Raw genomic sequence first — 20,660 nt, 5'->3', positions numbered from 1 at the left:
CAATTTTAGAGAATATATGCTAGAGTTTTGACCATAAAATTGAAATGATTTGATAGTGTTCTATTAGAATTCAAACACCAAATTGTTCTTAAAAAGCAATATGGATCTAATGATAATTGAAATTTGAAAAGGCATTAACCAAATGACTCAAAAAATATTCATTCTCACATAATTCAGAATCATATAAATAATTATACGTACTTTATATTTTCTACTCTAATAGAAAACTAATTAAATAGATATTGAATTTGTGACAACATGATTAATTAAGAGAATCGGAAATAAAATGCAAATAATGAAATCTTATATTATATTTTATTTATCGTGATGCTAGTAAAATTTATATTTATTTGGATTGATAAGTCAAGCTGCTTTTAATTGAGTTTTCTTTGTGGTTGGTTTACTATATCGACTGATAAAATTTCATAGTTAAACAATCAAATTTTCATGTGAATCTCATATAGTTATGAATTCTATGAAAATTCAACTAGTTTGGATTATTTTCACGATAAATTCGCTAGAAATTATCGATAAATTTTTATAGTTACTTCCTTGTAGATGGCAAATGGCAACTAGGTGAAGTGAACAAACTTATGTGGGCAAATTCTTAGCTCATGTTATTTTCATACAATAGTAGTGGGTTGGGCTGCTCACAACTTTGACAATTTGAATATCTCATCTCAATAGGAAAAAGCAGGCTGATCCATAGCAACATTCAAATATAACCCAAGGAGGAAATTAAAGAAAATACATAGAACATTATAATAAGTTTTAATAATATAGTGGATCCACTTGATGAATGATTCCTCCTCCACATATATTATTGATGCTGACGTGTCAACACACTATTGGTCTTGGAGACAACTTTTTAATTTACTGAATAAGGTCATTGCTATGCTTTTAAGTTATAGGTATCAAACCCTACCAAAACAGTTATAGTGTGAGTTGTAAACCTTAAGCTCAATTGGATTTGGTGGTTGACACATCATAAAGAAAAATTGTGGGGTCCAATTTGGTTTTGAGTATTTTTCCATTATAGAAATTATATGAGCTGGTAAGGGGCTCTGTCTAAGGTAGAAAATAACTAAATATGGTTAAATGGAGCATTAGCCCTAGGAAAGCAATTTCAATTTCTCATAAATACAATGCTTTTTAACAACTGTAAAGGTTAATAATAATAATAAAAAATAGTGAAAAGGATTGTTATGTTACATAGACTTTAGGTCTTTGAATCTAGGTTCTTTTTTAAAAAATAATAAAATTGATGATCCACTATATAAATGGCTCATTCTTGCATTGTTTCGAAATGTGCTTGTAAGCTACATACAAAGAGTTATTTTTCACTAACTAACAAGAGTTAGAGAATATTGTTTATTTGTTTTCTGTTTAGAAGAGAATATGACGACTCATTTGGCTTTTGTATTTGGCCTCCTAGGTAAAAGAATAACACAATATATTTATTTATTTATCATAGTTTTCTCATTTTATTCGTACACACTTTCACTCTCTCCCGCCCAAAATATTTCAAAATAAACGTATGCTCAAAAGGGTAGAAAAGTTAAGGGGAGACTTTCCACTGATATTACTAAATTATAATATTTAGTTATTCTACGTACAAAGACATTGTGTCTATGTTATTATATCTTCTCTTTTTAGTGCTATTGCACCAAACTTTAATGGATTCTTTCATGGAAATTACCTCGTTTCATTATCTTTTCCACTTGGAAACATTTGTCTTGAAACACATTTCACATATAGACACACATTATCTAGAAATCCATTCTTGGATTTGATTTAATTTCATGTTATCCTCGTTCTAAATACTATCACTAAATTGGATTTTTATTTTTTTTATATATATATTATAGGAAACATTGTCTCCTTCATGGTCTACCTTGCTCCAGTGTAAGTATATTCTCAGCCATGCAACGTAAATGCTTCTTAATTTCTTCTTCTTTTTTCGAAAATAAAATGAACGTAACGTTATGAGTTTAATTAAATATTTTGTTAATTTCAGGCCAACGTTTTATAAGATTTACAAGAAGAAATCAACAGAAGGGTTCCAATCAGTTCCTTACGTCGTTGGATTATTCAGTGCCATGCTTTGGATTTACTATGCATTTCTTAAACCTGATACAACTCTTCTCATTACCATTAACTCTGTTGGATGTTTTATTCAAACTTTTTATATTTGCTTCTTCCTATTTTACGCCACAAAAAAAGCCAAGGTACGTACTATATAACATGTATAAATAAAAATAAACTCGATATTGTACGTTCAAATATTATTTTACTAACCATTGAACTTTTTTTTTACCTAGATGGACACGATGAAACTACTTCTTTCAATGAACGTCGTTGGTTTGGGCTTAATCATTTTTCTAACTCAATTTTTCGCAAAAGGATCTAACCGTGCTCAAATTGTTGGATGGATTTGCCTTATTTTTTCATTTTGTGTCTTCGTTGCACCTTTGGGTGTTCTCGTAAGTATCTGAGTCAATTTGCACGTATCTTAATTATTATTTCCATTTTCGTTAAAATCACATTTATTTGAACATTCTTTTTGTTTTGAATGCAGCGACAAGTTATAAGGACCAAAAGTGTGGAGTATATGCCATTTCAACTATCATTTTTTCTAACATTAAGTGCCGTTATGTGGTTTTTATATGGTCTTCTACGTAAAGATTACAATATTGCTGTAAGTTAAAAAATATGAAACTTTAAACTTTTAAATTTTTATTTATTTAAATGTTCTAATGATTTCTAATTTTTATTTTTGAAATAGATACCAAACGTGTTGGGATTTAGCCTTGGAGTGATTCAAATGACTCTTTATTTGATTTACAAGAACGCGAAAAAGGTGACGAAAGAAGTGAAATTAGAAGTAACAGAAATTGTTGCTGATGATAAAGAGCTTAAGCTTTCTGAAGAAATACTAAAAGATCAAATTATTGATGTTGTGAAGTTGAGTGCAATTGTGTGTTCAGAAATAATTCCAATGGTTACTGGTAATGAGCTGAAGAATGAAATTAATCTGCCTCAACTTAATGTGATTATTAATGAAGACATGATGATTAAGCCAAAGGCAATCATAGAGGCCTCTTAATTATTATCATGAAGTCTACAAGTTTGGTTAATTAATTAAGTGATAATTATCTAATTAATGTTATGTTATTATGTACTACTTGATAATTATTAGTCATAGGTCTGATTGTGTGTGCCTAATTAAGTTTGATTATGCCTTCAGTGTTTGGATTTTATTCTAATTGTATCTAAATTCTAACGTATTAATGAATGAATCTTTCTATTCCAATATATATTAGTATCTTTTTTTGTTTCCCATATTCCCTTTTTCTTTTCCTTTTAAACTTAATAGTACTATTATCCAGGTTTAATTTTATTTTTTTAACTATAAAAAGAGCGGCATAAATCCGTTTCAACTTTAATTTTTTCTCCATATAGAGCTGAAGTATATGGAAATGACAACTATATAGTATTATTATTTTACGTGTTTGGCCATGCAAAAATGCCTCTTATCTCTCAAGATATTTAACTACATTAAATTAAATTAAATTAAAGAGAAGAAAACAAACAAAACAAAATTTGACTCCAGAAAGATGGGAAAGTATTGTTTATTATCAGTTACACTTTGTTCGGCCGTTTGTTAATAGTGTATAGTATTATATCGTATTGTAAATATGTTAAACTAAATAATTAAATAATTATTTTTTTATATGGCGAAATTTTATTTTATTTTATTATTAAAAAAAAAAGAAGAGTTCGGTCTAATCATAATTGCTAGCAATTACTAAATCAGGGTGTTTATTTAATATTTACATTGAAACAAAGTAATCAAATAAAAAAAATCTCAATTATTCACCACAATTCATGTTCCCAACTTGTGCTTAAGAATGTTGACTTTACAAAAGTGATATTTTTTTCCATTTTTTGCATATGTTTTCAGGTCAATTTTGAAACCCCACTGATCTTTTTAATTACAAAGGCCTAATAGCAAATAGCAACCTTAGTGACAAATTACCACAAGCTTACAAATATTATGCTAAAAATTGAACTTTACACTTGTTCTGTTGGTCTCATAAATTAGCAATTAAATTGACCCTTAATGATTCTTTTTTTTTTTTTTTTACTCGTTATGTTAATTTATGGGTTCATATTCATAATATCCTATTTATGTAATACATCATAAAGCATGTTTTAATAATGACAAAATATCTTGCGCGACACATCCAGCATAACAGCACAAAAGATGACAGTGACTGCACCAAAAGATTTTAATTTCAGCTAACAATTTTTAATATTATTAATGATTAAACAATTGTTAAATATGATTTGCATTAAATTTTGTTATTTAGCTATCGACGTATATGTTTTCAATTCTTTTGTTTTTGTAGTGCATTTAATTAATTTGGATGAAAGACATATTATTGAATATTGAAAATTTAAATGTTATAACTTATACCATTCATGTAGAATCCTAAAGTAGAATAAAAGTAATATTTATATAAATTATTTTAAAATATCTCTAATAATATTATACTTAATATTTTAAAAGGTTACTGAACTATAAAAAATTATCTTGTAAAGTCACTAAACTTTAGTTTGTATCACTAAAATCACTGAACTTAATTAACGACTTTCTTCTAAAATCATTAAACAATATTTATCACTAAACTGAATCTGACATGGCAAAATAAATTAATGTGACAAGATGTAGATGACAAAATGCATTTTTTTTCTTAATAGGATTAGTTACATCCGTACGTACATATTATAACTATCATCATAACAATAACAATGTATCAATCTGAATAAATTAATATCGATCAAATGAATTTTCAAATTAATATCGATTACATTAATTTTCACCGTGTCTATCTCTAACCAAAAATAAATAAATATCAATTAGCATTTATGGCAGGCAAAGGAGACATAAATATAGGGTAATGTCTTTTTATCTTTCAATGTACTCTAAATCCACTTGTTCAAGCCCTTTCACATTTGTGAATAATTTTATTTTTTTTCAAAGCACTTAATGGTTTTGATATATTTCTCCCTTCAAGTGATAGCTCTTTAGTAGATGCCAAAGCCAAAAATGGAAAAATCCTTGAAGATTGAGATTCTATGTATAGTGTTCAATGACTAGAAAGCAAAAGATATTTCAACTTGAATATATGGCCACTATATCATATCAATGTCTCGTGCGTATATGGTGACAAAGATTAGGAATATAATTCATATTCTTCAAGTACAATAATGTATATGCATAGCCAATTATGTTGGTCAAATTTTATGTTACATTTTTGCTTTTAGGTGACTAGTGTTACTATTCACAAAGAGCTGATGGTTTTCAGATTTATGTTTTCTGGTGAGGTCATGATTAATTTGTTAGAACAAATTGTCTATGCTTAGAATAAATCAATTTTTATCCTTAAAAAGTTAATCGGATCACGTAATCATCTCATCTGAAATTTTAAATTATTACTAATAAAAATGACAATGAATTGAATTAATCATATATGAACGAGTCAAAAAGAGTTCAAAAAAATGAATAAAGTATCTGACCCATTCAAAAAATGGATACCCGATGGATAATATGGATATTCATGTTATCAATGGCATCAAGAATATATAAGAATACAAATTAAAAAGTCAAAATAAGCTTAGTACACAAAGAAAGAATTCATGAAAAATTACACACAAAAGAGTATTGGTAATTCGAATATCCGTACTATCATCTGAATATCCATTTATTTAGTGCAAAATATAGATAATATATTTCTATTTTTAAAAGAGTTGGTATATATGTATATTAGATCGGATTGAATGTTTGCTTAATTATTACTTTCTCCGCTCATTTTATGTGGCATCATCATTTTCTTTTTGATTAGTCACAAAAAGAATATCATATTTCCTTATATGGTAAGTATTTAAAGGTATAATTTCTCTTACCCTTATTGGTTCCACTTAATTTTCTAATACATTTACGAGGAGAGTGAAAAATGAATTACTTTTTTGAAGGGCAATTTGATAAACATTTCAAAATCTTCATTATTTCTGAAACTCCGTATCGAATCAAATATTGTCACATAAAATAAAACGAAGAGAGTATTATTTTTCAAAAACTACTTTGCATGTTTTAGCGGGTAGAGAGAACACATTTTTGACTTAGATATGATAATAAGTAATTAGCTTTGAAATCTAATAAGTTTAATGTAATATAAAATTTCATACACTTCAAATCAGGAATATATTTCATCCTCTACTCCCTCCGTTTTAAAAAGAGTGACATAGTTTAACTTGACATAGAGTTAAAGAAAATAAAGAAAGCTTTTGAATCTTATGGTCCTAAATTGAAGTTATGTCAAATGTACAGAATTGCTCTTTAATCTTGTGGTGTTAAACATGTCAAGTGAAAAACTGAAATTAAAATATTGTCAAAAAAAGAAAAAGATCATTCATTTTGAAACAGACTAAAAAGGAAAAGGAATATACATTAATTTTCTTATAGATCTAATAAGTTTGATGTATGTTCTATATATTAATTTTCGTTTTTATACTGAGGTTAACTTCACTGAAATCTTTTATATACGTACACATACACACCCCTATATTTGTATTGGATGAATATCATAAAACACTATTTTATTTTTCAGTTTGAGGTTAATTCACTAGGGCCATTATTGTCAAAAAAACTAGAACAGATTATCTTCGTCAATTAGTGTTAGATGTACGTAATGATACATTAATAAAGGAGAAACCGGGATGTATTAACACATAATCTTTACCAAAATGTTGTGGAAATATATAGCATTAGCCATTATATATCAGAGTAGTCCCATAATTAAAACAAAATATAAAGGGGACGGTACAAAAAATATAGAATAAAATGACATAAAACTACAAGAAAATTTGTAAAATTTAAGGGTTCAACTTCTCATTATCTCGAATGGCGCACATTAGATTGGAAAAATATATTTGTTATACAGAAAATGATACTGTATATCAAAAACTACTTTTATATTACACACATCAAATCTTAAATATCGTTAATGAAATTTCTCATTTCGCCACGTTATTACGTGTTAAGTGTATACCATCCACTACGAAGATGGAGGACATTCCAGCTAAATTAAATGGGATCACAGCTAGATTTCAGTTGCACTCTCTCTCACCTTTTTGACTTTTGATACATTTTCTTCTTCCACGATTGTTATAGTTCTCCTAATTATAGGTATACATCTCTCTATACTTTAGTTTTTATCCTTTCCACTTTTATATACTTTAATCATGAGATCTTCGATTTTGAAGCAGCAGTATCATATATTTCTCAGATATCACAGACAACAAGTACGAAAAAAAGTGTTATATTCAAGAGAAATGTGTACGTTAGCTCTTTCTCATCTAATTTAAATATATATTAAATTTTGTATAATTTTATGTCATTTGATTAGTTAAGTTGATTTTACATATAACTCCTTCTCACACAAAGTCTAATGTAGTATATACCATGAAGGAGTTTCAAAGTTATAAACATTCAAGATTGACCTAATTTCGCGATATATATATAAATATATACACACGCACGTACTACACAAGAATTTAGTTAAAAACTTAATGAAGAATGACATTGAAGAACTATCATGCTTGGGGCCGATTAGAGCTCAAAAGAATAATTAGGCATTTGATCATGGCTAAATACAACAGTTTGATTGTATATTTTGTGGTTGATTTATTAAATGTCCATGATTTACATTCTAAAGGAGTAGTCCCTCTACAAGTTACTTATACAACTGTTCTATTCTCACCGATACGAATACAATGAAGTCAAAAAATTTCGTTTAAGATATCTAAAATTTAATATATTTATAAATTAGACTATATATAATTTTTCGTACATATTACTCGTATAATTTTTTTTCGATAGAATAATGTCTAACTGACCACTCAAATATAAACTATGTGCAGCTATGCTCACTATTAACAAATATCTACTTCCTTCACTTGTAAGATTGGATTTTTTGGAGCAATGCACAGGTCAGGGTGACGCCTTAACCCCTCCATCATTACAATAGATTTTACATATTTCATTTTTATCATGCTTTTAAGATTATAAAATTTATATTTTAACTATTCTTCCGATGATATGATAATATAAAAGGATTAAAAGATAATTATATAGCGGTGATGCATTTTGTATTTACTTGAATTTAACATAAAAACTAGATTGATAACATATTATAACTAATTAAGTTGCACATTAGTGTAATTTCCAGTACTATTAGAATTAATTCGAACCATCGCCATACCATATTACTTGCATGGAGAACCCAATACTTACATGTGTTATTAGCTTTGATATTATTTAATCATCCATGGTTTAGTGTTTTCAATTTATTCAAGTATTATTCTTATATATTGTAGGTATAACAATGTGGCTACCATTCTTATTCTTATAAATACACTCAATAACCCTATTCATTCAATACAACAAACCAAACAATCAAATAAAAAAAGAAACTAGCTCAACATTACTAATATACATCATGATTCCGTATTAAATGATAATTTTAGTAGTTTATCAAAATTATTGTCCTACCAGTAAACACAAGGGGGTCCTCCTATGATTTACTTGATACATTGAATCTAATTATGTCACGAGCATTAGGCTAATACTTGATTAATTAATAAATGAATTATCAATAGGATTCTTTTTCCTTTAATTAGGCTGCTAGAGACTTCTTATGATTTATTTGATGGAATTGTTGGAACATACTTCATTAATATTTATCATTAGGTTGCATAATTGTAAACTTTTTTTTACTATTTGCATCTAATTTCATGCTGCCATCCATATATATAGGTTTAGGCAAGTTCTGGTATAGCTTTAAAAATCAACAGTTTTGGTTTCGTTTGAACTAGAAAAAAATTGGGAAATTGTCAAATATCAAAGTGGGGAATATATAAGGTACCCTCAACGTTTAGATTAGGGAAAATGTACCTTCTGGCCCTCCTTCATACATTTCTAGTATATTTAAAATTGTTTCGGAAGATAGAATAAAGAGTTAATAGTAAAAAATACATGTAAATTTAAACTTCCCAAAAAATTGATAGATTATGTATGAAACTCGTGAGAAATTTAGAATATTGACTTACCTCGTAAAAACTCATTCTCTAGATTTTCTCAATCACTGTGGTTTGTGTTCAATCCTTTATGAAACGTGTTAAAAAAGGTTTTTCGATGGAATAAATTGCATATATCCTAAGTTTATGGGGTATGAAGTCTTGAAGATTACGTAGCATATTTCAAAATTAATGATAAAAAGGTAAAAATACCAAAAATCAATCGGAGAAGGATCTAAAATATTTTTAAAGTGGAAATTGATACAAAAGTACCCCTCATTTACTTCACTTGTTCAAGTGATTGAGAGCGGAAGTGGGAACTATTATCCTTCTGGAATTGGGTGGATTAAAAAAAAAGAAAGGATATTAGATGATCTGGTACATGCATTAATGCTTAACTTACTCTTTAATGCTTTGGTCTGGTAAAGGACAGACATTTGGGGGAAATTCCACAATCTTTAGTACTAATTTCGTTATTTTTTGGCATAAAATTTAAGTAATAATTCTGAAGGAAGGGCATATTTATGTCAACAGACTTCAGTGAGAGATGAGGCTGAGTAAATAAGGACTTCAAAAATGTCATTCAACTTTGCAAAAAGAAAAAGGAGGCAGCCTGGATAGCTCAAACTAACACTTCCTCTTTCTCTCAGGTGTATAGAGAATCCTATTAGGAGCACCACCACAGAACGGGCCTTACAATGTACATTCCGAATTTAGTCAAAACTTAATGTAGGCACGGACACTAAGTGGAAAATGGCGCTTGCGTTTGTTACTGGTGAAAAAAAACAGAACTGGTCATAAAGGACTGCAGCTAGACTAATTCTATAACTTAGGGTTAACTAAGGAGAATTTTTTGTTGATGATTGAAAATGATTGTTGCAGTAGATTTTTTTTTTTTTTTACCAATTCTCATCTGAATATGGACAAAAAGGCATAACTTGAGGACTGAAAGTGACAAGATGATGACATATGTGGGGTAAAATTATAAATACCTAACATAATCATTTAACTTAAATAGACTGAACATTAAAACGGAAACTTGTTCCAGGAGCTATTTTAACCAACTTAAAACACCATCTCCTGTAACAAAAATATTACCATGTACTCCTCTTCCAGCGTCACGTACAAGCTCTTCGCAAAGCAGCAGCCATTTCAATTCATATAGTCGCTTTCACTATTGAGTTAATCTTTTAGATCTAATCAACTAAACAAAAAGAAACTTCAAAAAAAGAAAATGTAACCAAACAAAACAATAGATGGAAACTCATAGAAAGTAAAATAAGGATTGTTTCCTGATATTGCAATTTTACAACAGAAACCAGTCAACAATAACTGCCGAAGACAACGTGATGCTGTTTTACAAACAAAAGGGTAGATTCTCCGTAATCCAATAAATTAAGAAGGTGAAACAAAATCACCTCAGCCAATCACAGACGACGTCCATTAATTGTTTCAAAATTGCTGCAAACACTTGTTTTTAAACCAATTGAACTCATAAGGCATACGAGAGCTAGCCCCTCCCGTAAATCCAAATTCAAAGTAGCCAATCCAACCAAAACACTGTATGGGTGCCTCCCCGGTAAGAAATTCCCAGAACTCCAGGAGTTTACCAGGACACAGTGCATACCGCTGCACAAGAATGAACAGAGCACAAGACACAAAGCACCAAGAGAATAACAAAGTTCTGAAATCAGACCTAATGAATGTTGAAAGTGCATATCAACTTAAAGATGCCCAATCTGGATGTGGACATTCATATATCCAGTCAGGTCCCGAATATTTTACACAATGCAGCCATAGACCCTCTTCATTACCCTCATACCTGCATTTTTAAATAACAAGGGGCATCAAGCCAGATATGAGAAGGCTTCCACAACCAAGAGCAAGCTCACAAGTTATACTTTTTGCAACTGAAACAACGACCAGACTAGTCTAGCCACAATTCACAATAGCCCTCATTAAAACCAACCAACGGGGCACACCAACTTACCAACCATCTAGTCATAAAAGAAGACAAGATCTTAGATGAGCAAACAAAGAAGATTTGTCTGGAAAATACTCCGTAAATATAGGCTAAAGCGCACTAGTAATTTTACACTCAGTACCAGTAAGCACGTCAGTGTTTTGATGACTTTCTGGTGCCAAGATGACCTTGAACTATTGGAACATAGGATATTTAACATTTCAGCCTACATTTTCCATAGCAAACAGTTGGTATACTGATCTTGGTGGGTATTACAGTCATATCAAATTCTCTTGTCTAACTTTTACTCTATTTTGAAAGTGGTCTGTGCTTAATCTTCGGGTTTAGGATAAGATCGCTTCTGACTAAATTATATTGATCTTAATCACACAGAGGGAAAGGGAAGTGCTGTAACCTTAAGTTTGAGCATCTGGCTAGAAGCAGAGGGATTCATGGAAAGAATACAACAATGGTGTTGTTCCCTTCAGTGAAAAACAACCAAGATAAGATGTGTTAGCCAAGAACGTGAAGTTTTTTAAATGCAAACAAAATGTGGATATTAGTGGTTTTGGGAATCATAACCAAGAAAATTCATTATTTTAGATGAGCTCATAGGTCTAACTGGCAATGGCATAGCAGAAGAGAAAGCGGTCATTGTGGAACAATTGGCTTAAGGAGCAAAACCTGGATATAGCTAAGAAGGAAGATGTCTCTTGGCTTTCAGACATCAAGGTATTTTATGGCTTAAAAAATTCACAACAAACGTATCCTCTAAATACTCCTTAAGCAAATTTCTATGTTTCAATATTACCAGGTCAGTCATATCCAAATACTGTTAAGAGGACTAACAGGTTAAATTGTCGAAATTTAAGGGTCACCACAGACCCTTGACCTGTATGGACAGTAACTCTAAGGTTGAACGTGCACTCAAGAACGGACCTGTCAAGAATTATGCAATACAGAGACCATCCTTACCCTTTCGGAGCAAGATTTGGACAATTTGTACACATAGGATCAATGCTGAAATCTTCATTAGAGTCATTTTCCATGTCACTAGTTCGAGAGATGGGATCTGGAGGAGAACATGATTTTGCTGCAGCTCTATCCGCGCTCAATCCTTCAGCAGCGCGACTAGACACAAATTCAGACATATAGAGCATATCATTGGCTATTGGATGACCTGTATATTGCAGATGCACACGTATCTGTTGCAAAGAAACTTTCATTAGGTATAACAAGCTAATAATCCTTATAGAGAGAAAATTTCCACTGCTCGAACCAACAGGAAGACAAATTCCAGAAACCACATTCACTAGAAATGCCTCAACCAGAGAGTGTTAAATAGAAATGGCCATTAAAATGGAGGACAAAAGGTACCTTATATTAAAGGAATAAATAATTTGAAGAAGCAATTTAACAAAAAATGATATCTATTACACGTTAATTATGGATTATTAAAAAGAAAATTAAGAGCTAGAATGATAAGCAGAGGTATAACTCGGGCAAAAAGATTATTCAACTCAAAAAGTATATAAATAAAGAGCAAAGAGATCTTCAACAAAATGCAAAAAGGTGTCTCTTTTGAATTAGATGAGGAAAGACTAAAGAGTGGACATAAATGATACGAGAAAATTGTAAAAAATCACATTTTAATTACCTGATGTGTCCTGCCAGTCACGGGTTCGCACAAAACGATGCTTTGCTTCCCATTGGTACTAATCCTTGTAAATTTCGTACAGGCAGCCTTCCCCTTCAGTGAAGCAGTACTATTTCCCTGGTTATCCCCCACCTACTAGTATGATTTGCCCAAGATTACTAGCAAGTAAAAATATCAAACAAGAAACAGAAAGCCGCATAACAAAGTCTGTTCTCCAAAGCCCAAAGAACAATCAAGTGGTTGAAAGAACTCGCACAGCAAATCATTCAGCGATACAATTACAAGAAAAAGGAAAATTTAATTGCTGATTTACGTCCAGCCCTGCATTGAAATTTTGATCTCCACAGGCATGAGTTGGAACATGATCTCCCCACCCGATGAAAAAGGACAAAACAGTTCTCAACTAAAATTTGGTGGTTCAGCATATCTGATGCAACAGTAGAAACTGAGTTGCTGGTAGTAGGAACAAATGCTGAGGTAAAGATTTGCAAGATAAGAACAACAATGGATTTAGGCTCCAAAATAACAAAGAAAACTTCAAATAGCAACAAAAGTACAGAAGCAAAAATAATCCCAGAAGTCAGAACTAAATAACAGTTCATAAAAGATAAGAAGAGAAACATATGATGCTGTTCATTTGGACAGAAACCTACATATCATATTTTGTCTTCTAAACGTTGTTCTGGTATCAGCTTTTAACTTCCCTGGACTTTGTGATAGAAACTGGTGGAAAAGCGATGTGTAAGAATAAGCAAATCAGCCAGGTTAGTATTATAGATAAATATAATTGATCTTTATCATTTAGTGATAGACTAAGAGTAATGAATTTAAGGATGGGAAATATAGGGGGGGCAAAACGAATTCTTCAAGTTCTCCATAAACTAGCTTAGATACTGGAAAATTCACAATCACTATGTTGCGTTACTTGCAACAAGAAAAGTTAACAAATGAAGCATGGGCATGGGGAAGCAGGGGGGGTTTGATGTAGCTTCTCTTTTAAGAATATAGGTCGCCATTTGGCTCTAAGATGTAGATACTGAACGAGAAATAGTGTAAATCGTTATTCCATCATATGTGCAATATTCAAGCATTCTGCAGCTGAAAAGAAAGCTTTGAGTCCTAAAGGGAGCTTCCCTCCAGATTGGAAAATAGTATGTTCTTAGCTGTTACTTGTTCCAATACAAAAATGCAAGTCATTCTCAATGCTGGAGCTGAATCAACCAATATCATAAGTTGATCAAATTTTATAAACAAGACACAAAAGCTAAAGGAGCAAATCTACTAGAAAGAGCCAGCAGGCACTAGTAGCATACACACGTCAAGTAGACATCTTACCTCAACTGTGCTCCTCCCTTCTCGAGCATTGTAATTGACATTAGCATTCACAACTTGCTAAGGAAAGAAGCAAGGAGAAAAAGTAGAAAAGGTGATTTTAAGGGAGAATGATTTCAAAAGAGAGTTAAAGAGGGGATGTTAGGGGAATGAATAGCGAGATGTACAGCCTGGCTTTTACAATGAATACCTGCTTCTCTGGGAATACTCCTATTACTCTTGCAATATACCGTTTCTGCACTACCCCTGATTCTATCTGAAAAAAGCAAGGTGTGTACTTAATAAGGCTTTAGAAAGAGCTATTCAGTTATAACTCAACATAAGATAGGACACAGACCAGACTAGGGGAATCGAAGAATGGAATCAAGCAAAATATTGGTTACTGGATGGGAATATGGATTTCTTAATCTGAAATACGTTATTTTAACTTTACAAGTTCTTACAGACTCTTCCGCCCCAACCATTTCAAAGATCAATTTCATAGCAAATGAAGGAATCACTAGATACTCTTCTGAAATAACTGGAATTTTGTAGCAAAATATCCAGGCCGCGCAATTATCACTGTCCAAATAACTGGAATTGGTTAATTTTAACCTGAACCAGTTCCACTTGCAGAAGTTCAGTGAAGTTTAGCATCTGAGACAAATAACAAGAATAGGAGAAGAAAACAAATCCAAGAAATGTCACCAAAAAAATCCTACAAGTAACTCAGAGGTACTTCTCTCAAGCAATGCACTTGAGCTCATTAAGGGTCATATGAGATTGGGTGCAAAATATATGTATAAACCAAGAAACTTCTGACAAAGCTAACTTCAACCCCATAAGAATACTGTATTTCCAATGATGGGAGTTATTCACTGGAATACCTTCAACGACCCAAAATACCAATCAAAATACAAGATAGAGATAACATATCTGAATCTTTTCCTCAGAAGAAAAAATAACCTGTCCAAATCCAAAACCAAAAAGGTATTCCACGTCCTACCCCAGACAAGTTAATAGGTCAAATATCGACTCTATACATCAATTATACACCAGTTGTTTCATGAGCTCAGATATTGATGCCAAAATATCAAAAAATAATTTTTAAGAACCTCTGCTGTAGAATTTTAGGAAGCAGACAATAGTCCCCATGTAATAAAACCAACATCAACTGCAAGGTATTCTACCTCTTCTTTAAGAAAATTTTGGAAGAGCTAACAGTATCCACAATTAGTTCAACAAGAGTCCTGACACAGATAGCAAATTAAGAAATTTAAATTGGACAAGTGAGGTTTCAAATGCCACACTCCAAATAATCCTGCAATATGCTTCCCTGTTCATAAGATTTAGAACTAGAAAAAAAGTTCCCTTAATTTCATTTCCTGGATCACAAAGTATGATTGTTAAATCAAGCATTTAGTACAAGCATCATATATGTCAACAATCATTTTCACAAATTTTGACAGGAACTATTATAACACCTCCTCAACAGGAAATTGCGCACACAGCTATTGGAGTTCTACTAAGAGGGTGTTTAGATTGGCTTAAAAGTTTGGTAAAACGTACTTTAAAGTCGGTTTTGGACATCGTTTGGCAAAAATAAAAATAACTTAAAATAAGTATAAGTTAGACAGTGTTTGACAAGGTTAAAAATAACTTTAAATAAGTTAAAAACCAAAAGTAGGTATCCCCCTACTTTTTATTTTTTGACTTAAAAAGTCATTTCAGTTTGACTTTTTATTTTTGACTTAAAAGCCACTTTTTTAAGCCAATCCAAACGGGCTCTAAACCTGGTTATATTTGGAGCTTATTTGTCTCACACCACCAATATGTTGACAAACAGTAAGGAGAAATAGGTGTGGTTAGACAGAAGTGACGCAATCAAGATCCATTATCTTTATTGACTCCGTGATCTGTCATTCTGCAATTCATTGCATATAATCGTAAAAACAGAAAGTATACCTGTTGCCTGAAGAGGTCAGCCCTAGAAGCACTCCTAGCCAAAATAAGTAGTCCTGAGACCAAGCGATCTAGGCGATGAACCGCTAATAAAGAGTCAAGAGAAGACTAGAACAAATTGCTACATTTGATGCAACAAGGAAAAATACTTGACATTATGAACAAGACCAAAAAATTATGCCCTGCTGCTTCTAGTGAAACAGAGGATACGAAATAAAGGTGCCAGGCCATACTCGGCTTGTAGTATACCAACGACCGTATTCTTGCGGTATTGTCCACATGGATGCACCTACAAATGATAAGGATTGCTTACATTATACATATGGATGGTGAAGCAAGGCAAAAACAACAATATCATCAAAAATGAGTTAGCCATTCAATGCAAACATGAATACTAGATCATTGAAAGGTTATGACATGGTGAGAATATATTTAATCTACAACCTTCAATACTCCAAAGGAACAGATCCCAAGCATGCAATCAAGTGGCAAAATTGAAATGCGATGCAGCATGTAAATGGAGAATGGAGACAAGTGTCAACTCTGAAACAAAAGTTAAGTACTAGGTCTTTGAAATATTGGAGGCAATAGAAGAACATTTCCACATGGATGCACCTATATATGAGAAGATGTTCACATTATTTACATGAATGGTGAAACAGGGGAACAAGAGCAATTAGACGATGAAATGCCAGTTCAGACATGAGTTATGCGTCCAAGATATAATATTTTAAAAAGTTGTGGCATTGCACAAGTACCTCTTAAAATACAATGTTCTTCATATCTTCTAAGGGCCAACAAATATAAGAAGGTGTTTTGAGTGTCAACACAATTAATAGTGGCTTTCAGGACTTAGGTCCTCCTTTAGTAACAGAAGGTCGTCGTTTTTCCTTTTGACTTGCTGATCCATATTCTAAAGGAACACCTTTTCTCCTAATTCTTACTATCTTCTGGTGAGGGTTCAAACATAGTAGGTTCATTAGTCATCTTGATAAAAACTAAAAAGAAATTTTGAGTTATGCAACCATGGGAAATACACGAGAGTTAGACAGAGAATCAGTGAATCAAACTGAAAAAAAAAAAAGAGAAAAGGAAAAATAGAAATATAATAATAGTGAGTATAGGAGCATGGTTATGCACTTAACTTTATCTGAAATAAAAGAGCTTAACGTGAGTTGAACCATTGATAACAGGAGCTTACTCATGTTCTTTAGGTCAACATTGAAATATCAGATCTAAACACAAAACTATATCATAATTTATGTCAACTTATTCAAAACAGAAAAAAGAAATGTTCAAGTTATAAGTTTGAAAAAAAGAAGAAAAAGGTCCATAAGCGTTGCATGCTAGATTCACAGTATGCCAGCTAATTGTTCCACTTTAGTTTCAGGATTGATGGATTCTTAATGTGTGCTTGAGTAATGGCCTGATGGATCCAGTGATTGTACTATATTATCTGTCCACTCAAGGTGATCACATTTATAGCATCAGCAGGGGCAGAGTGTCTTAAAAATTCACCTAATATCTACAAATTATTCTGAGCATCAGTAAGTTTGGTTCTTTCAAAGTTTTAAATGTTCTTAAGTCTTAACATAGTCCAAGCAATCTTCACATATCATTTTCTCAAGAAACAAAGATATAACGAGAGAATCATTATTAGCTTACAGGAACAGAAGCAGGCTTGCAAACTGTTAGCACATCTGGTTCTTCACATAGTATTTCGACATCCCACGACATCACTGGTGGTTCATGCCTACAGCCTTTTGTTAGTCATATTCTCATATTGCATAACAGAACAGAATTAAGAAATATCAAGGCAGATCTGAGACTAAGATCTGTCACTTACATGCGTTAAATTAAGAAAACCAAAATCTATTAAAGGATTGAACACAGAAGAAACCAACCAGAAGCATAGTATCGATAAACAAATTGCCTGAGGCCAGAACTTGAACAGTACGAACCTGTGCAGGAAATGGCTAATTTTTTGTGATGACTGAACTACATATGAAACAGACACCTTTCGTCCATCAACTTGTATACGTCCAGACTTAACGGCAGATTCCTAGCATAAGTCAAAACCATCAAATTCAGCTATACACAAAATTCGACAATCCATTAGCTACGTAATGACCAAAATGTGATCGACAAGCAAGGTAAGCTATAATATATGTTATCATCTGTCATATAATTCGACTTCACATGATTTCTTATCCAAAAACTACAATCACAGTGCAGCCTACTAGAAACGTAACATATATCAACCAATTACTTATAATAGCAACCATTCAAGTACCACGGACACATGCATAATCAACACAAACACACGAAATGCAACAATTAGCACCGACATACATAGTAATCACGAGGTCTTCCTTTAAATTCATCAGAGAAGAGATCAACAATTGTCTTTCCAGCCCACCTATTCTTCACCTGAAAAATCAATTTGAATTCAAATTCAGGGTTTAATTAGGGTTTTGACAAATTCATTAAGACAGTGACAAAATCAATCAGTAATCGTACATGGGAGATGAATTCGAAGTAGTAAGGCTTAACATAGCGTACTCCTGCACAAGTAAAGCAGAAAAAGGCATAAAAGTTTGTTGCAGAAAAAAGACAGCGTAAAGTGGGAACTGAAGAGAAAAAAGGTTACCATTACGGAAGATGTAGTCATGGCGTTCCGGTGGGTTGGCCGGAGTTTGCCACACAATCTCCATATCCTCTCGCTTCCTCTTCGTATTCATGTTATTGGTGAACGGTAACCTCCCAAATTTTATTACTGTGAAAATCAATCCAAATTTTGTACTAGTATTTTCTATTTTGGTACCAGTGTTTGTTTTTCTTTTTTCACTTTTTGGTAATTCATTTCATTTATCATAAGAGCTTCTTAATAATCGTAATAAAATAAAACAATTAATTTTAATTATAAATTAATTAATTCAAAATATTAACTACTAACATCAAATGGTTAATTAATCATCAAAAATGGCTTATACTATTTTTAAAATGATAAAACTGCTTGAAAATAACTTGAATTCTATAAAAATTAATCATTTCAAATTATTTGAAAATGAAAAGATGCGTATAAAATAAAATCTAATTCATTAAATTAATGAAATTGCAAATGTAAACATTTGATAATGATAAAGACTAATCGTTAATTGAGGAAAGCGGAACTTTGAAATATACAATTGATTAAAAAAATAAAAAAAATGTACTGCCATAAAAATTCAACATAATAATCATTCTAATGGCGCTTGTCAACTATCTATTTTTAATTTTAAAAGTTTCATAAAAAGTAGAATAAGATTTACTGATTAAGATATTAAAAAATTTCTATTTGGATAAGTCATAACGCACTATGCAAAGTATATATTAAAAAATAATTATAATTTATTAATTGTGAAAGTTAATTATTTTCAGCTTTAATATGAAAATTTGGAGAGAAAAAATCAAAAGAAAGTATCTTAGTTAGGAATAGCAATGAAGTGATGTGATTGCAGTGTGGAATTACAGCAGTACCAAATACGGAATAGGATGAAGCAGAGGAGGTCAAAGTTTTAATTTTTTAAAATTAAGCAGATACGAGTCTCATCCCTTCTATTGTTTTACTGCTTCCAATTTGATGGAAAAAAAATTCTATTGCACAAATTACTAAATAAAAAGTTTAAGATTTTGACGAAAAATGTATTCTTTTAAAATAAAAAATAAATTAAAAAGTGTTGAGCAAAAGCTTATTTGATAAAGTTAAATCAGTAAATTCAATAAGCATTTAGGATCTCAAGGTGGTAAAAAAAATTATATTTAAAATCGTAACATGATAAAATAAAATAAAAATATCGATTTTGCTATGAAGATTAACGTGCAAAAGAATAAAATAAAAGCGTTAATGTGCACACTACACTTTTGCCTTTAATTTGTTCAAGTAAAATCATTAGTATTTCTTGTTAGTTATACAAATTTTATAGTATTTTAACAATTTAGTTTAGACTTTAAATTTGATTTTCCACGTTGATATGTAATATTGGCAAAATATTTAATGACAATATAATTTACTTTATATACGCGTCAATAATAATTTAAGTGGAGCAAAACGATTATGCAGCGCAAAATGGAACTGGTTAAATATAAAAGGAAAACAATGAAATGCATGACAAAATGGGCAAGCTGAGAATTTTATAAATTTTAACTAAATTTGTCTCACACTCGCATTGCATTGCACCATTATCATCTCTAATCTTAGTTTAATAAAAGACTCTTATGAAAATTTAATTCACGATTCTAATCATAAGTTAGAAGATCATAGGTCTTGAATGAAATCAAAACATTCGATAGTGTTGTGTAGTATTTATGCATATATAAAATAGTGTTGTTTTTTATTTGTTCGATATTAATATGAAGTTTGATTATTTTATATTTATGTCACATAGAGCCCATTCGTTGGAAAACGCTCCTCTTAAAAAGAATTGAGGACCTCCCATTAACACAACCAGATCTTTTTTTGTAGTACCATAAACTAGTCATTTTGTGGTTATTTCCACAAAAAAATAAATATCTAAGTTTTTAATGTCCTTCTATCTGGGAACAAAAAGAGAATTTTCATATATAGCTACTATGGTAATTTTATTA

General features: G+C 31.2%; 2 protein-coding genes and 1 long non-coding RNA gene across 3 annotated transcripts; 2 read left to right on the top strand and 1 right to left on the bottom strand.

The window, feature by feature from the left end:
- The first annotated feature begins 1,285 nt into the window (after nucleotides 1-1,285).
- Nucleotides 1,286-3,315, top strand: LOC101265318 (bidirectional sugar transporter SWEET14). Its single transcript, XM_004235292.5, has 6 exons — nucleotides 1,286-1,435; nucleotides 1,869-1,905; nucleotides 2,018-2,228; nucleotides 2,322-2,483; nucleotides 2,579-2,698; nucleotides 2,786-3,315. Exons 1-6 carry the CDS (start codon nucleotides 1,399-1,401, stop codon nucleotides 3,104-3,106), a joined length of 888 nt encoding a protein of 295 aa, XP_004235340.1. The 5' UTR covers nucleotides 1,286-1,398; the 3' UTR covers nucleotides 3,107-3,315.
- A 3,985-nt stretch (nucleotides 3,316-7,300) lies between these two features.
- LOC138347280 (uncharacterized) lies at nucleotides 7,301-12,570 on the top strand. Its single transcript, XR_011220068.1, has 2 exons — nucleotides 7,301-7,402; nucleotides 7,987-12,570. It is a non-coding gene; the product is annotated as an uncharacterized lncRNA (long non-coding RNA).
- LOC101254284 (RNA pseudouridine synthase 7) lies at nucleotides 10,406-18,885 on the bottom strand. The gene is made up of 12 exons (XM_004235256.5): nucleotides 18,685-18,885; nucleotides 18,555-18,598; nucleotides 18,387-18,464; nucleotides 17,996-18,096; nucleotides 17,700-17,787; nucleotides 16,245-16,323; nucleotides 16,038-16,120; nucleotides 14,284-14,349; nucleotides 14,097-14,153; nucleotides 12,762-12,893; nucleotides 12,080-12,309; nucleotides 10,406-10,963 (listed from the first exon to the last, which is right to left on the bottom strand). The coding sequence occupies exons 1-12, from the start codon at nucleotides 18,773-18,775 to the stop codon at nucleotides 10,861-10,863; spliced, it is 1,152 nt and encodes a 383-aa protein (XP_004235304.1). The 5' UTR covers nucleotides 18,776-18,885; the 3' UTR covers nucleotides 10,406-10,860.
- Between the last annotated feature and the right edge of the window lie 1,775 nt (nucleotides 18,886-20,660).

The sequence above is a fragment of the Solanum lycopersicum genome, chromosome 3 (assembly GCF_036512215.1).
Source record: "Solanum lycopersicum chromosome 3, SLM_r2.1".
Taxonomy (NCBI): domain Eukaryota; kingdom Viridiplantae; phylum Streptophyta; class Magnoliopsida; order Solanales; family Solanaceae; genus Solanum; species Solanum lycopersicum.
Note: the sequence above shows the minus strand (reverse complement) of the source record. Positions and strands in the feature narration are given on the sequence as shown.

Excerpts from the sequence above, each read along its gene's own strand:
- LOC101265318 (XM_004235292.5), top strand. The coding sequence starts at position 1,399 with ATGACGACTCATTTGGCTTTTGTATTTGGCCTCCTAG. Across the intron at positions 2,229-2,321 it reads ACGCCACAAAAAAAGCCAAG|ATGGACACGATGAAACTACT; the intron begins GTACGTACTATA and ends TTTTTTACCTAG. Across the intron at positions 2,699-2,785 it reads GTAAAGATTACAATATTGCT|ATACCAAACGTGTTGGGATT; the intron begins GTAAGTTAAAAA and ends TTTTTGAAATAG.
- LOC101254284 (XM_004235256.5), bottom strand. The coding sequence starts at position 18,775 with ATGAATACGAAGAGGAAGCGAGAGGATATGGAGATTGTGTGGCAAACT. Across the intron at positions 18,599-18,684 it reads TGACTACATCTTCCGTAATG|GAGTACGCTATGTTAAGCCT; the intron begins GTAACCTTTTTT and ends TTACTTGTGCAG. Across the intron at positions 18,465-18,554 it reads ACTTCGAATTCATCTCCCAT|GTGAAGAATAGGTGGGCTGG; the intron begins GTACGATTACTG and ends TTGATTTTTCAG.